The following is a 17,786-nucleotide window of genomic DNA, read 5'->3' as shown; positions in this document are numbered from 1 at the left end:
TTAAAATATATCCATAACTGATACATATGCAGTAGCTACGAGAAAGAAGCTGCTGCTTAAAATATAAAGCATCTTCACAAACATGACCTCTAGTGGCCATCTCTCTGGCACTGCAATTTACACATCACTATTTAAGATATATATTATATATTTTTACAGCTACACAGTATATATCATATAATAGGATTGCAGTATTTTTTTCTGCTGTTTTATACCGTGAAAGTAAACAGATTTTGCAGTAAGTTATGATTAAAACGTAATGTAATTTGTTTAAGATGTCACTTAAAAGTATTCGTAGCAACAAATTCTAAGTCTAATGTAACTTGTATTTAATTTAAAATCCATATAGCACATGATGCTGAAACATGTGCATTAATACCATTGACCTTTTAAATCCACCGCTAACAGTATAACATAATCATAAATAACAAACGTTTTTATGAAAGGGATTTGTTTGTGTCTTTGGAAGATTTCAAAACGTTTTGAGTAATCTGCTTCTCAAAAACGCAACTACGGAAGCCCCGCAACGTCAAAACCCGTCCGCTCAGCTGCGGCGACTTCCTGTTTTGAGCGTCGTGCGTGACGTTACCCTGCGCCTCACTGGTCGCCTCCGTGGGGTCCGTGTCCCATTTGACACCGATATTCACCGGGATGCTGTGTTAATATCTTTAACCCGCAGGACAGCAGTGTTTCTGTTTAGTCCCTATCTCAGTAGGAAATACGTACATATAGATATAGTCACGCAAACGCAAAAACCGGTAAGTGACTTTGATGGCCATTGCATGAATTCGGGCTCGGTCGTGTGAGGCCTCGGACTCGAGTTTGGGTTCTTGCCGCTGTTGGAAGCACAGTTTGGGGTCAAGGATCTGACTGTCGAGCGGTGCATGGTATTACTGTTATCGTTGTGTGCGGCCAAGCAAATTATTTGTTTGTATTTTTATTTTGCGTAATGTACACAGTTGGCATAGCGTGTGCTTCCTTTAGGAAAAACAAACCCGTTTTATGCAAATATATATTAATTTAAATATAGAACCAACCTATAGAAGAATGCATCAATGAAAATGTGTCCGCTGAGTCCTGGGTCAGGTTTTGTTTTTGTTTTCCTCTAACAGGAGGATACCGAGGAGAATTGTAACTAACGTTACAACCAAATCCTTCTTTATATTTATCATTAGCTGGTCAGGTTTGAAAGCCTAGTCTGCAAGAAATGAAGCTGTTGATTTATCAGATTATACTTTTCAAGCGATGTGCATTCATATTTTGTCTGTTGATAGTTTTTTAAAAGTTCAAAACCGAAATTAAAAGTGAACATGATTAGAAAGCAGATACCTGCAAGACTAGATGTATTGTTAATAAATGTAGCTGTCTGATATATTGCTTATTTGTTTTTATTTGTTTTCGTGTAAGATAATTTGCTTAATTAGACGCTGTCTCTGCACATCACATGATAATGTCACAAGTATTTCTTGTCATACTATTATCCAAATTTACCCTAAGGCGTTTGGCTTTTTATTTTGAAGTATCTGCTAAAGTGGAACACTAAGTGCAGTGGATGCTTACTAAACCTGCAGGCTTTATTATTATTAATATGTAATATATATATATTAGAAATGCATGTTGGATAGCATTTTCTTCCCCATTTGAATCATCCACCATTGCTCAGATCAGAAATGTGTGTGAGCCGTGTGTCTTTGTATGTGTGTGTGTGTGTGTGTGTGTGTATGTCTTCATTGGGATGACATTTTTGTTTTAGCACAATGAACGGAGCGACATTCCCTTCTCCCACAGCAGAAATGGCAGAGATGAACCGCATCCAGTATGAGATTGATTACACAGAAGGGATCAGCCAGCGTATGAGGATCCCGGAGAAACTCCAAGTAGCTCATTCAGGCTCCGAGGACCAAGAGGAGGAACCGGGACAGGCACATCACAGTGTAATGATGCATGTCCCCGAGAGGATTGTGGTGACAGGTATGCAGGAAATCCACAAGTGATCTTTTTCATTGTTTTGGATGTTTTGTTATTGTTTTAGTAGGTAATGGGTAGTGGATTTCATATGAGAAGTGGTGCCAATATGGGCCCTAATCCAAACTGCATAAATTCCCCTGTCAGAACAGGATAGGTGACAGGGTGTCAAGTTTCCTGCAAGCACCTTGTTGAAATGAAACATTGTGCTGCCAAAACACCCGCATTGTCCGGACGCAAGAGGACGACTGCCAGCTGATAGAAATGTAATGTCCCTTTAATCACCATAATTGCAGGAGTCCTACACCCTGCAATCCCTTTTCTTGCTTAGTGGTCAGCATTTATCCTAAGTGGTCAGTAATGCAGTTGACCACATTACAGCTATAGGAGAAGTCTCAGGAGGGTCATGTTGCAATTCCATACACATACAGGAAAGGTTCTGTCCATAAGGCCTTTTTTCCTGTGGACCATCAATTCTTCTGCAATTACTAAACATTTGTTTAATTTCATGATATTAAAAGAGGTACTGTATAACGGTAATGAATACTGGATAGATATAAACTGTTGTTGTTTTATGTAAAGCACTCTATTCACATCTCTCTCAATAACGTGTGTTCTGATACTTGTTCTCCAACACTGAATTGCACGAAACGTTGCTGACCTCGGCCTCTTTTATAACAGGTGATAATGAGGATGCCCAGTATTCCAGACCAAGAGATCTCGATCTCATTCAGTCGACTCCTTTAGAGTCTCTGGCGCTGAAAACACCCCCCCGGGTCCTCACTCTGAATGACAGGCCGCTGGATTTCCTTGAAATGGAAAGATCAGCAGGTCCAGCACAACACAACGAAGAGGCAAGTACAGCAGAGAAAACAGCAACATCAGAACCACGGCTCCATACACACAACCACAGCACATTCTGAGATGTTCAGTACAGGAAAGTTTATATGAAAGTGTCCATTCTCAAACCGTTCACCGGTCCTCACTTAAAACTTTAAGCTGATGTTAACAGAGGCCAGAATATTATTAAGATTTGTGTTTCATATTTGCATGTTTTATATATGTCAGTGTCTCGCATTGTTCAATGTAAACTAATTACCTTTCGAGTCACTGAATCTTAATCCAACCAGGACTGATTAGCTACTAGAAATGAAACCCGAAAAATCCAAACCTATTCAAACTTTACCCTGGATTTTATTTTATCTTTTCCTCCTGATACATTAAGCTTTTGTCATTCTGGAAGGTGGCATAGTGTGACCTTCAGTGTCTTCCCCCAGGTACGAACTCAAAGCCGATCGCGCAGGGAGCGGTCAATGAGTGAGAACGCTGTCCGTCAGAACGGGCAGCTAGTGAGAAATGATTCCATGTGAGTAGTGCGTCGGTCTGCCCTTCCTCCCTTGTGTCTCATTAACCTGTCTTGTTCATTTCTCCTTCTGCTCTTCCTCCTGTCTGTCCATGGTGTGTTTTTCATTTGCAGCCTTGCAGGGGGTGAGTGTGCACTTTGGCTGGTCTTGTAGTGTGTTACCTCTCGGCTTGTGTGTGTGTTCATAACGGCTATTTTGTCTTAGACCTGTGCTAGAAGCTCCTGATTCGCCTGGCAAGTAATACTGATTTGCAACTTTGTGCTCTAAAACTTACGTGCTGAGAAATGAATAGACAGTGCCTACAGAAAGTCTACATCCCCTTTCAAAATGTTCACTTTTTGTTGCTTTATAACCTGGAATTAAAATGCATTAAAATACATTTTCATTTATCTATAAACCCTACCCCACAACTTCCAAGTGAAAAAATATTCTAGAAATGTGTAGAAAATGTATTAAAAAAAGAAAACTGAAATAGCTGGTATGGATAAATGTCCACCCCCTTGTAAGAGCAATCCTAAATTAGCTCAGGTTTAAGTAAACTCATTCAAAATCGCAAACCAATTTAAATGGCATCTATCTGTGTTAAAGTGTAGTGAATCACATGATTTTGGGATAAATTCAGCAGTTCCTATAGGTACCCTCCACTGGGTAGTGCATTTTAAAGCAAAGACTCAACTATGAGTGCCAAGTAGCTTTTAAAAGAAATCCAGGAGAAGTTGAACGGCACAGATCAGGGGATGGGTATGAAAAGATATAAAAGGCCTTGAATATCTCTTGGAGAATGGTCAAGATGATTATTAAGATGTGGAAGGTGTATAGCATCATCAAGACCCTGCCTAAATCAGGCTGTCCCTCCAAACTGGATCAAGTAGGAGACTGATCAGAGAGGCTACCAAGAGGCCAATATAAGCATTAAGTTTGACTCAAAAAAAGAGCATCGCCCACAGAACACAATCCCTACTGTGAAGCATGGTGGAGGCAGCATCATTTTATGGGAATGTCTTGTCAGAGAAGGGAAAATACATGGAACAAAGTATAGAAAAGTCCCTGAGATAAACCTGCCACCCTCTCCAATAAAGCTGACACTTTTAGCATGACAATGACCCAAAGCACACAGACAAAACTACACTGGAGCGGCTAAATAACAAATGGGTCCTTGTGTGGTCCAGCCAGAGCCCCAATCGAAACTTTGTAGCGTGACTTGCAGATTGCTCTTCATCAACTCTCCCCAAGGAACTTGAAAGAAATCAAATATCAACAAATATTAGCAAATCAATTAGCAATGCAAAGTTGGTAGAGACCTATTCATTATGATAAACTTTTCCCCTTAATAGCTTGGAGTGTGGTGTGTAGATAATTGTTAAAAAAATCCCCTTATAAATGCATGAAACTCTGAAGCACTGACACAACAAAATGTGAAAATTTCAAGGAGGTATACACTTTCTGTAGGCACTGTACATGCCTAATCAATAAGAGAAAGCAAGTAAGTTAATAGTTAGCTCTTGTTTCTAACAGAAAAACAAAATATAAAACAGTCTAATACTCTTAACATCTATTTGCTAAAGCTTAATAAATCTTAAGTGAGGTGTATTGTCATTCTTCCTGTCCACGAGTTCTTGTTTAAAATTAGAGGCATTCCACTTGCCAGTAGTTCTGATCCAAACAGGGTTTTGGTTTGAATGAGCACCAGATAATTGAGAGGGCTCTTGCTATGGTTAGATTTTCAAAGTGGAAAGAACTGCATCCTACAGATGGAAAGGGAAATGGCTAATAGTGGGAATCTGAGAGCACATCATGGAGGTTGGCAGGTTGAAACGAGGCGTACTGTCCCCAAGGTTGTAATTCAGTGTTACATTGTGTCGTAGGAATCTGGATGCGTTTATGAAGTCAGGCTAACTAAAGCAACTGGCAGCTCTGTGTATGGCAAACGAGCAGATTGGACTGGTGTTGTTTTCTGGGCTAAGCCACTAAATAGGTGTGTTTTTTCAAGTTTTATTTTAATGTCTGAATTCTGTAAAGTTATAGACAGTTAATGGGGCTGTGTGGTGTTGCCATTAAAGCCATGCAGAACTCTGCAACATGGTGTTGAAATGGGTAGATATGGTACGATAAGCTTACTATTTTTGTCGTCGCTGTTTTTGGTGTACTTAACACCTTTAAGTACTTGTTTTTTTTGTTTGTTTTCCCTCAAGTGTATGAAAAATGCTTGCATTAGATCTTAATTCCATTCTCTAATGAATTGCTCTTCTGATCGTGTGCGTTATCTAGAAATCTTAATTGATGTGATTAAGGGATACATTAGCAGTACAGACGTTTTATTTATTATCGTTGAATGCTCCATATTTCATTTGTCGGATTTGTTTCGAATGCGTTTCTCATTTGTTTGTAGTTACATATTTTATATTTTAATAATAATAATAATAAAATCCCAGTTGCACTTCTTTAGCACCCCTTGGTATTGTCTGTTTTTTTAGTGAACTCAGGTTTCTTGTTTCTCTGTCTGTCTCTCACTCTCCCTGACTTGCGTCTTTCTCCTGTGACTTGGTTTGTCCATTCTTGGGGCAGTGTGACTCCGTCCCCGTCAACTCAGCCTCGTGTCTATCCTCCTCTTACCACGCCGGAAGACGGACGCAACCTGTACAGCGCTCGCGGCGTTTTGTCTCTAATCCAGAACACCACCCGTAGAGCTTACCAGCAGGTCTTGGATGTGCTGGATGAAAACCACAGAAGGTGACTGGCTCTTAGTGGCTCCACCATTTGTAGTGTCCTGTTCTTTTTATCACGAGGTGGTGTTTTGCTTGGTGTTGGATTTCTTCTTTATTTATATTTGTTTGTGCTTTTCACTAACATACTCCAGCATGCTTTATTTTGAGATTCTGAGACCGCTTTCAAGTGTCCACACTTTCTGTCCACATTTCACATGAAAAATAAAAACAGAGAGCGTGATCAAAATGGCCCTGGATTGAATCAACACTTTGACTCGTCGTAGATCTAAACTTCCCAACGCAGCTCTCTGTTTGTCAGGAGATGCTTGTGTCTCCCCAACTGGAAGCTGCTTTCAAGTCTTGGGCTTAGAATTGGCCACTGGTAGGCAGGCCAAAGCTTTGACTTAATCTAGGCCAAAGTACAATTTGTTTCACATTTCCTTTGGAAATGTGAATTCTGGACTTGCTGTGTTACCTTCTAATTGGTTAATTGGCTTTACTGCTTTCAAATTTCCTTTTATAATCTATTCAGAGCTTCAGTTTAGCTTTGTTTGCCTTCCACTCTGTCACTCCTTAGTTGTCATACTGACCTGTTAGATGTTAGTCCAGGCAGCTCCTAAGAAGGCATGCTTTCTAACCTGTTCTTTGGACTAATTTAAATAAATATATACCATAAACTACATGTACTATGGATACATTTGTTTACAAAATGATTACTTTATATTTTAATTTGTTAACTTGTATGCCTGTGAAATATTTGGATAATTATCCCCCCTGTATTCTGGGCATCAGTGTTTATCAGAGGAAAAGCAATCCTAGTGGCGTAACAATTAAAATATTTAAAATGACGTAATTTCCTATTAATAATGAATTGCCAACCTTGTACTCGGTTACTATTGGGTGTGATTTGTTTTGGTCAATATCCTTTTCCAATGCTGTTTAATATGTATTATGATATGGAAAGCATGCATCATTAACTTAGAAGGTTTTTCTTTGATTCAGCTGAAGAAGTTAAACTAAGAATTATTAGGGCAAAGTGAAAGGCAAGATTTGAATCTTACCGTAGAGATTTTATTTTCCATTTCCCTTTTTAAAGAACTAGTACATTTTTGTATTCAAAATTAAATTACCTGTATTTATGCTGAAAGGGTATATTTGAGCTATTGATAGAGGTGTATGTATGACTAAATGTAATACAAACATACCTATATTAGCTAATTTAATAACTAATTGTATGGTAGAGAAGTGATTTAAATTATCAGGTTGGACATGCATGAATAACATGAAAGTTATTAAGAGCTTTCAGTTTATTTTGTGACAGGTGATATTGAAATTTATGAAGAGGTTCGGGATTTAACATCCAGTGATCGTCTTTCTTATTGGTTTATTCTTAATGAATTATTAATGTAAGTACTCATAATGGGCAACATTACTAGTTGCCTTACAGTCAGGGAGTTGTGAGCTGAACACCCTAGAATGCATCCCTGGGCCTGCTGGCTTTGTCTGCTCTTAGCTGGACTGTGTGATGCTTTGGAGATGTGTCTTGTGTTGAGTAGATGACTTGTCACATGACAGGGGTTGAATGTAGGTTTTTAGAGGCGATGGACAAGTGAGTGACATTCCCGTCTTCCCAGCCCCTGCTGCTGTATTCAGTGTGAATTCTAAAACTAGGACAGTGTGTTTGCCATGTTCCCCCCCAAAGGTGTAAAAAGATATTATATTGCACCTGCAATATAATGAATGAAGAAGATCTCATTTCTCTGTCTGTCTTTCTGACTTTTATTTGCTGCCTCTCTGTTTCTCTTGTATTTCCTGTCTTCTGTCCTCGTGTCTTGTATGACTTGTTCAGCAGACCAGTGTTGCGCGGAGGTTCTGCTTCTGCCACTTCCTCTAACCCTGGGCACGACTCCAGGTAAATTCACCCTGTGGTTCCCGGCACTCCTCTTTTGGAAAGGGTTTCTGTGTCACAATCAGATTCTCTGGTTTGTTTGTTTCCTAGTTTTCTATGGGGGCGGGAATACGCATTTCACAGTGCCAATATTATTACTGTTTTCCTAGTGAAAAATCATGTAATGTATTACCAAAACTGCAGCTGACTTGGTTGATGTATTTTAAACTGAGACAGATGGTGGTTCAAGTGTCATACAAGGACTCATCTGTGCTTACACCTTTCCGTTTGAAAAAATGTTTCCTTATATATACATTTCTGTGTTTCCTTATATCCATTGTTTTTATCTTTCCAAATTGTCATTTTTTGTGTAGTAAATAAATGAACAAACCGAATTGTGGACTCATCATTAAACCTGGGGTCAATTACAGTAGTCTAATTTGTAATTTATATAATTGTTCAAGTTCAGTTTAAATACAGAATAATTACATGCTTTGCAAATTCAACACATGCTCTTTTGCAGGTTAATCTTTCTTGATGACAGGTATAATATATAACATCAGTGTGTATAATATGCTCTGTTTAATTATTTACTTTTATTTAATAGTAAATCGATAGCATAATTGCAACCATGTCAAAATCTCACTGCCATTGTAAATCATACTAATTGGCCCCAGGTATATTCTGAAGTACTGAATCAGTTTACAGTAAGAGTGAGTAGGCCAACAGTGTTAGCCAATGTAATGAGAAATTAATACAGGCTGTGTCTTGTCTTTAAAGGTTTGCTCTTTCAACTTTGGACTCCACATTGGAGGGGACTCCGGATGACATGAGTGTGGTGGACGCGGCCTCTCTGCGGCGACAGGTTGTGTAGCTGTTTTAGTCACGCACCTTTCGAATGAGAACATTTATGGCACCTGTTCAGAGTATGGAAAATGTGATTGGTACAGTATCAGTTGGTCTATCCAAGGTCACTAATGAGTAAGAAATTAGTTAATCAGTGATGGAATATTAATGTTTATTTAGTGAACATCTACAAGTACAAAAAATTATGGTATTTAGTTATTCATTAGTGAAATGCATGGAAGTTGCTCAGAGGATACGTCTACCGTTCCACACCAGTCTGTTCAATTGAACTGTGAGTTCTAACCTTGGAAACGATGAACATGTGTGATGGAGAAGTAAAGGAGAGTTGGGAATTCCCAAAACGTGTGAAGAAGAGTAAGTTTGTTTGTGTGTTTATTTTCCATAGATCATCAAGTTGAATCGCCGTCTTCAGCTCCTTGAAGAGGAAAACAAAGAACGGGCCAAAAGAGAGATGATTATGTACTCCATCACTGTGGCTTTCTGGCTGGTCAACAGCTGGATATGGTTCAGGCGCTAGAAGCATGGCCGCGAGGAGGTTCTGTTCTTCTGATTATGAAGTGTTGAAAATAGATTGCCAAATCTAATTCCCGCACCTAGTCTGAACACTGGAAAGACTTGCTCCAACAGAATTGAGGGCAAAGGGATGTTTTTGTTTTTAAGTATGCATATACCTGTATGTTTTTGTTTTTGTTTTTTTGATTTTCAGTTTTATGTTTTATGAAACATCCAGTACATATTAAAAAAGCATGTTTCAGGTGTAAATATTCATATTTTTCTCTACAGAAGCTTTTTTAGTAGTAAACCGTGTTTCTGTATTGTCAACCTGTTAAACGGAAGTGAGGGATGGAAACCAATGCAACAAGCAAATATTGTATTTACAAAGTCACAGGGGAACTGGGATATTAAAAAGAAATGTATGGGGAACTTTATTGCATTGCGTTGTGTGAAGTATCTCCTGCTGGAAGTTGTTTGTGTATTGTTCTTGTTCTTTGGGACCTTGAAATGGCTACAAATGTGCTTTTTGTGTCTGCACTTATTTTATTACACTTAAGTATCCATTCTTTTGTTGAAAATAAAACAGTTGCATATTAGGTTACTAGTTTACTGATTGACATTAGACCAAATCCAAAATTATGCTAAATTAAACCGTTTAGTATGTGTGTGTGTATATATGGATGTGAGTGTATATATGTGTGTGTGTGTGTGTGTATATGTATATACATATATATATATATATATATATATATATATATATATATATAAATATATATTCCCCAGCTGGAGGTAGTGTGATCATATTAAATGTCTGTGTCTTGCATTCATCCCCACCTTTTTCATTAAGATTTCAATATTTTTGTGTGTAATGACAGAAACAATGTAAACATTTTATTTAATAAATGACCGATGTAGCTCAACAAATGTTAGTATCTAGATGCATTTAAAGTACACCAAGAGATCGCACCTCTGGTTTCTCTACCCGGCAGAACCACTGCCTTTGATTTTTGTTACGCTTTTCTGGATTGTTTTCACAAAATAGTTTTTGTAATCCCTCATTATGTATTGAGCTACACTGCTCAGACGTTATCACTGCATAATACAGCAGGAGGAATTTCCTTACCACAGTTAAAAAATAGTTGAGTTACAAAAATGCAAATATATATATATACAAATTTTTACATACATATATATATATATATTGTGTTTAGTTTTGCCTGATGTGTCTGGGAGCAATAGAATTAGAAGAAAAAACTACTAAAACAATCATTTGTTCGTGGGTAAGTCCAAAGCTCAATTAGATAGAACAAATATTTTAAAGATATGGGCACATGGGGATATGGGTTGATTATTTAATTATTTGTATCACTAAAATTTAATTTTGATTTCAGAATTACTGTTGAGGAGCAGAATGTCAGGAAGGCAGTGCAAGTTTAAGGCAGAGTGGAAGATGCTCAGTTCAAGGATTGGATAGGAGAAGTGAAAAAAGATGTTCAGAGGGCTTATTGCAAGTTTTGTATAAAGTCTTTTGATGTCAGTAACATGGGCATCCCCAGTGTTAAGAGCCATGCACGAGGCCATGGACATCTTAAGGTTTCATTTTATGAAAAAGCCAACAGTTTCAGCAGGTCGAACAACTAGGCCTAGTGGAAACAGAAAGAGCCAAGCACAGAACCTGCAGGTGACAGCGAAGGGCCAAACACAGGACCTCAAGCATCTTATTCAGTATCACCTTTTTTTGTGCATAATAAGTCAGCTGGCCAGATTGTTAGTGGAGGCAGGGGACAACAAACAAGCTACAGTCACCGCAACTGTGGCAGTCCACAACTGTAAGGCCTGTAGGGTAGTTTAGATAGGTGTTCATATATATGGTCACCCCCCCCCCCCCCCAACATTAGCAAGATTCCAGGTCTGTGCTAGATTAATTTCTTAAGCACAAATATATAATGTGTCAACAGAAGAGGAGATAACTGTTTTTATTATGAATGCATTTTCCTGTTTCTGGTACTGATTCCTAAACAGTTGCTTTGTGTAATTTTTATATAACATTGTTATATATTCAATTATATATATTGCTACATAAAACTAAAAGGAACAATCTGCCTATAGCTGACCAGATTGTGGTGATGGAAGGTGGGAGGATAACTGAAATAGGCTCTTACCATGGGCTGCTGTCCAACAAGCAGAGGGCAGCTGAGTTTCTTCAAGCTTGCCATGAACCTGAAGGCAACAGCAACGACTGCACAGATGATGTGTTTCTCGTTTAATTTCTATTTGAAATACTGATCATATGTAGCTGATTTGGAGAGCAACAATGTTTCACACATCAAATTAAAATGTATTTTTAAATGACTCCAAGTAGTACACTTTACTCATATGCCTCATTCTGCATTATTGAGTAAAGCAATTTGGATGTATGGGGCCTAACTTGTGTTATGACTGAAAACTGTGAAGCAGACATTGACCCTATAACAGGGTTTCCCAACTGGTGGGAACAATATTATTTGGCCCCCCAAAGCCCTCCAAATTAATTAATTATATATATATATAAATGCAATGTCCCACGAAGGAAGTGACCCTACCTAAATAATGCAAAAGTTACATTTTAACTTAATCAATGATGAGTGAGAATGCAGGAGACAGGAGGCGAACAGCGCCCGGTGCTGAAAATATAGCTAACTTATTATGCAAGTGGTGCCCAGCAACAGATGGAGAAAAACTACACGAGTCGAGTAATTCATTTCAACAATAATCTTCATTTTAATTTGCCTTTACAAACAACAAGAGGGCTTTATTGGAGTCTATTTCTTCCGAACCAAGGTGCAAATAACATAACTGGCTGAGGTAGGATATGTGGCTTAACAGCATCTTTCACAAGAAAATAAAAATGACCTAATGGAAGGGGGATTATTTTTTTTAATTAGGCATAATTACAATTGCAACTGGTCAAAAAGGTAGCATCCTACATAAAACAGTAATGAAAAGAAAAAAAGGTGATGCATGTGTCCTAATGTCTGTATCGGGAGTCTTGGGATAACCTGCTCCTGTAATGACAAAACAAACAGAAAATACTGTCAGGATGAGACCTAAAATAGCCCTGTATAAGCACAAATAATAATAATAATAATAATAATAATAATAATAATAATAATAATAATAATAATAATAATAATGTTAGCAGCCTTTATGACTATTTATTAAATACTAAAATACTTACTTAATGGGAAAAGTTGCATTTCCCCTTGGACACGATCGATCTTGTGGATGTCGGGATGTGAAGGCGGTTTCCTGTGGTTGGCCCATGCACAGGTCTATGGTAGACAAGACTGGAATCTTGCAGCAGGTCGGGGCCTAACCGATGAGCCGCTGCCCTCAAACCTGCAGCGCCCAGGCAGCTGCGACCAGATCCAGCACGATTCATATTAAAGGTGCGACTCGGGTCCGAGACCGGCAGCAGCCAATGACAGTCGAGCACATCCACGAAAACAAAGCTACATTATTTTGAGAATTAGATTTTGATTTTCATGAGTATTGATTCAAATACCTCAAATAACAATAGTTGTTTTGGGGCATCATGAAGCAAAAGACCTAAATTCATTGTTAAGTGCGAGCAGCCCGCCATTTTAAATATCGGCTGGGTTTTTAAAAATCGCGTTAGCGTGAGTGTAGCTTTAATTTCAACACTTGTGAATACACTTCTGGACTTTTGCACTTTTTTGCACGATATGCAACGGTATCAGGTTAATACAGTGAAGATACGGATCGCACTACCTGTCGCAGTGACGCGCCGGCGCACATCAGCTTGATCGGCTCCGTCCTCTTGGCCAGAGGGATGGCGGGACGGCTCGCATTGTCAGCCGAAAGGGACGCAGGTGGTGCTTCGAGCCAAAAGCAAGTGCGAGCAGGACTTACACAGCGGAGCGACGTGGTGGTCGCTGCTTCAGATGGATGTGCACAGTAAAAGGGTAGAGGTGCAAACAGCGCAACACAGTGCCGGAGCCAGGGATCCGGGCTGGGCCTTCACACCTGCAGTCTGACGCTCCCGGCTGAGCTGCTCGGGCAACTTCGGAAAAGCGCGGAAGAGCGCAATTAACTGTGTGCTGTTTCTGCAGTCACTCATCTCATGCGATGCAGCGTATAGAGTGCAGAGAACCGAAGGCATAAACACATGTGAAATAAATGTATACCCTTCACTGAAATAATCATGGACATTTATCTATGTATTTCTGTAGGCCTTTTTTGTATAACTATTTATTTGAATGTTTATGTATGTGTTCATTCTTTGCTCTGTGTATTTATTTTTGCCATGGATTATCCTCAGGCCCGCCGTCAGGGGGAGTCAAAGGGTACAGATGACCCCGGGTCCATGGGGGGCCCATGCAAAGGTTTATTGACCCTTAAATAAGATCAAGTACAACAATTTACTTACTGACTTTTATCACTGAAAATAGAATGTATATGTATTTACATGATAAATAAATGTATCGTTATCATTAAAACACATTTGAACTTGTCATGTGATACCCCACCCCCGCTGTCATTGTGAGAACGGTGCGGTCGCAGCACTTGTCCAGTCAGATGTGAACACGCTGTGCATCGAGCAGCTCCTGTGAAGCGGGACTGACCAGCGAGGCGAAGTGCCTCAGCAAAGGCAAACATGAGGGGCTCAAAAAAGGGAAAGTAAATGAAAGAAGCACACAGGCAATGGCCACATTTAAATAAATAAAATAAAAATCATTAACAGTAAGACAATGTTGTTTATTAGAATATTAGTTTTTCTTATCCAGGTTGGCAATGAACACCACGGACAGCATACAAGCACTCTGCAGAGTCAAAGTCTGTTGCACCCCCCCACCGTGGATGAGGGGGCCCAATTTGGAAAGTGTTGTCCCCCTGTCCATAAATCTTGATGGCGGCACTGATGTTTTGTTCTGTTATTTTTTATTGTATTGTTTTATGTTCCAGGTTTAAAGAGTAGGATCCCAAAAACATTGTTGTACACTTTCCCAAATAGATTTTGGAAGTTTTGGCATCACGTCCAGGGTTTACCCTACATTGTTCCCAGTGTCCGTCAAGTTAGACCTAGTTAGCTCACCACGATCCTCGACTGGATGAAGTGGTTAATGAAAATGGATGGATGGAAAATATACATTTTCAAATGATCAATTTTTGTGAATCTTCGTGAGGGTAGACTCTACATCCTACATCTGCTGCTGGTTGGTAGATCAATTTGTCTTCACTGAGAGAAAAACTAAATCTGAATGTGAGATTTACCTGAGATAATCATTTTATGTGGGATTTGTGTTTATTGGCATTAAACTAAAATCCTTGATTCTAATGCCACATTCTGTTTGACAACCAAATCTCCTAAAAACAACACTATATATTCTGGATGGACAGTATTCATGGACTTGATTAACAAAGATGTTTGTACAAATTATGTATTCCTTAGCTTTAGTCATGAACTGATAACCAAAATTGAAACCTCTCTTACACAAAATTATTATGGATTTTCATTGTTGCTTGGCTGATAACATAATTATGTCAGCTCCAGGTTACAAGTGTTGTACCAAACGGTCAATACTGCAATTTATAGGTTTGAAATTAAGAGAAACTGAAATAAACCATTACAGTAACTGTGGTATAGTACTAGGAGAGGCACAAAATGGCCACCATCCAAAATGACTACATCCCCCAGAATCCCCAAGTGATGACTCCGCAGTGGGGCGCACGTGCAGGGCTCCCATGATTGGCCCCATTTATGATTTGCATTTTGCACTGTTAGTTGGCTCCATTTCCCATTGTGTCTGTGTTTGTCTTAGTGTGTGTTTGTGTAGAGGGACCAGAAGAAGTCATGGTCGGCTCCAGAGCAGTTAGGCTTATGTTTTGTTTTTGTTTTCATTCACATCTTCTGCACTGCATATATTAAATCCCCTCTTTTGCACCATATTTCCTGTGTCTGTCTCCCAAGATGAAGCCCAGCACCATGGTCATCCCCGTATGGTGCCACATTACCAAAATATTAACTTGTTAATGGATTGTTTTGTACTGTGCAAAGGAAAACTGTGATATATCAACTCAGTTATTGCTTTTTCATAATTGCAACGGAGTTTTCATTTGGTCTAGCACTGAAAGAATAATAGATTTACGTAAGCCTTGGCAGGAAACCTATAACCAAACACACAATACAACACATTATAACACAATGTAATGCAGGGAAGCCATGCAATTGTATATGATAGCAACACCTCTCAGGATTTTTTTAACTGAAATATAAGATTTCCAGTTACAATCCTTTGACAACTCATCGGTCTTCATCTCACACACACACGCACAGAAGATTAGCTCAGTGATCCTTTCTATCCATAGAATAGTGACTTAATGATATAATTAATTCATCGACATAATTATAGTTATGTTAGATATATTAAATATGTGAACATTCTGTTTTTTCTACAATTAACCATGTTATGTATAAAGTCATCATCTAATGAACTGATCAGAGACTTCAAAATATTCAACCAGCATTAATAATTACAATATACAGAGTTCAATGTAAGTGACTTTAAATTTCCAGAATCTAAAGTTTGTTAAAGGCAAAGCCCTAAATAGCATAGAATTACAGAACCAAAATAGTAAAAAAAAAAAAATCTATGGGCATTTAAACATTATTTTTTTGGGGGCAGGAGCTATGGAGTTTAAACATGTTTTGCGTGTGAACAGAGATGGCTAGGGAGGATGTGGAAGTCTGGGCTGATTAACATGGGTTTATTTGATATAACAACCTCGCTGCACAGCCACAGTATCATACTTACATTGCAATCAAATGCAGGGACATCATTAAGAGCATTACAAATTCAATTTAATTAATTCCGTATTTATATTGATATTTGGTATCTATAACACAGGACATCAAAAACACTGCTCAGTCTTTTTTAACACGTCAAAATTAGAAGAAGCATCATGGAGGATGTCATTGAAACACACCTAGGCTTTTGAAAACATAAGTGAACAAACAGAACTCATCTGATGTCTGTCCAGCTGTTTTCAAAGATCATCTGAATCTTGGGGTTGTTAGTCTAGTCTGGATAAATAGAAAAAATATATAATTTTTGTGTTTGCTTGTATTGTTTGAATTGTATTAAAAGCACATCTTGTTTGTTTCCTTTCAAATCCATTGTGGTGGCATACAGAGCCAAAATGATGACAATTGTGTCACTGTCCAAATATTTATGGACCTAACTGTATATATATATACACACTCACCTAAAGGATTATTAGGAACACCTGTTCAATTTCTCATTAATGCAATTATCTAACCAACCAATCACATGGCAGTTGCTTCAATGCATTTAGGGGTGTGGTCCTGGTCAAGACAATCTCCTGAACTCCAAACTGAATGTCTGAATGGGAAAGAAAGGTGATTTAAGCAATTTTGAGCGTGGCATGGTTGTTGGTGCCAGACGGGCCGGTCTGAGTATTTCACAATCTGCAGGGTTACTGGGATTTTCACGCACAACCATTTCTAGGGTTTACAAAGAATGGTGTGAAAAGGGAAAAACATCCAGTATGCAGCAGTCCTGTGGGCGAAAATGCCTTGTTGATGCTAGAGGTCAGAGGAGAATGGGCCGACTGATTCAAGCTGATAGAAGAGCAACTTTCACTGAAATAAGCACTCGTTACAACCGAGGTATGCAGCAAAGCATTTGTGAAGCCACAACACGTACAACCTTGAGGCGGATGGGCTACAATAGCAGAAGACCCCACCGGGTACCACTCATCTCCACTACAAATAGGAAAAAGAGGCTACAATTTGCACAAGCTCACCAAAATTGGACAGTTGGTCTGATGAGTCTCGATTTCTGTTGAGACATTCAGATGGTAGAGACAGAATTTGGCGTAAACAGAATGAGAACATGGATCCATCATGCCTTGTTACCACTGTGCAGGCTGGTGGTGGTGGTGTAATTGTGTGGGGGATGTTTTCTTGGCACACTTTAGGCCCCTTAGTGCCAATTGGGCATCGTTTAAATGCCACGGCCTACCTGAGCATTGTTTCTGACCATGTCCATCCCTTTATGACCACCATGTACCCATCCTCTGATGGCTACTTCCAGCAGGATAATGCACCATGTCACAAAGGTCGAATCATTTCAAATTGGTTTCTTGAACATGACAATGAGTTCACTGTACTAAACTGGCCCCCACAGTCACCAGATCTCAACCCAATAGAGCATCTTTGGGATGTGGTGGAACGGGAGCTTCGTGCCCTGGATGTGCATCCCACAAATCTCCATCAACTGCAAGATGCTATCCTATCAATATGGGCCAACATTTCTAAAGAATGCTTTCAGCACCTTGTTGAATCAATGCCACGTAGAATTAAGGCAGTTCTGAAGGCGAAAGGGGGTCAAACACAGTATTAGTATGGTGTTCCTAATAATCCTTTAGGTGAGTGTATAGTGTTAGTATTTGCTTGGAGATCATGTGACAATGCTTTGT

At 39.0% G+C, this 17,786-nt stretch overlaps 1 protein-coding gene across 8 annotated transcripts; it reads left to right on the top strand.

Annotated features, from left to right (window-relative positions):
• Positions 1–556: 556 nt before the first annotated feature.
• On the top strand, positions 557–9,880 carry mffa (mitochondrial fission factor a). 8 transcript variants are annotated; one of them, XM_066709680.1, is made up of 8 exons: positions 557–758; positions 1,792–1,971; positions 2,647–2,819; positions 3,243–3,331; positions 5,895–6,059; positions 7,884–7,946; positions 8,703–8,787; positions 9,175–9,880. In XM_066709680.1, exons 2-8 carry the CDS (start codon positions 1,794–1,796, stop codon positions 9,304–9,306), a joined length of 885 nt encoding a protein of 294 aa, XP_066565777.1. In that variant the 5' UTR covers positions 557–758; positions 1,792–1,793; the 3' UTR covers positions 9,307–9,880. The 8 variants fall into 8 exon arrangements, with proteins under 8 accessions (XP_066565777.1, XP_066565776.1, XP_066565775.1 ...); XM_066709679.1 differs by having other exon boundaries at positions 1,789–1,971; XM_066709678.1 differs by having other exon boundaries at positions 1,754–1,971; positions 7,887–7,946.
• Positions 9,881–17,786: the final 7,906 nt, after the last annotated feature.

This window comes from Amia ocellicauda, chromosome 7, assembly GCF_036373705.1.
Source record: "Amia ocellicauda isolate fAmiCal2 chromosome 7, fAmiCal2.hap1, whole genome shotgun sequence".
Lineage (NCBI taxonomy): Eukaryota > Metazoa > Chordata > Actinopteri > Amiiformes > Amiidae > Amia > Amia ocellicauda.
The sequence above is the reverse complement of the archived record's forward strand: the minus strand, read 5'-3'. Positions and strand labels throughout refer to the sequence as shown.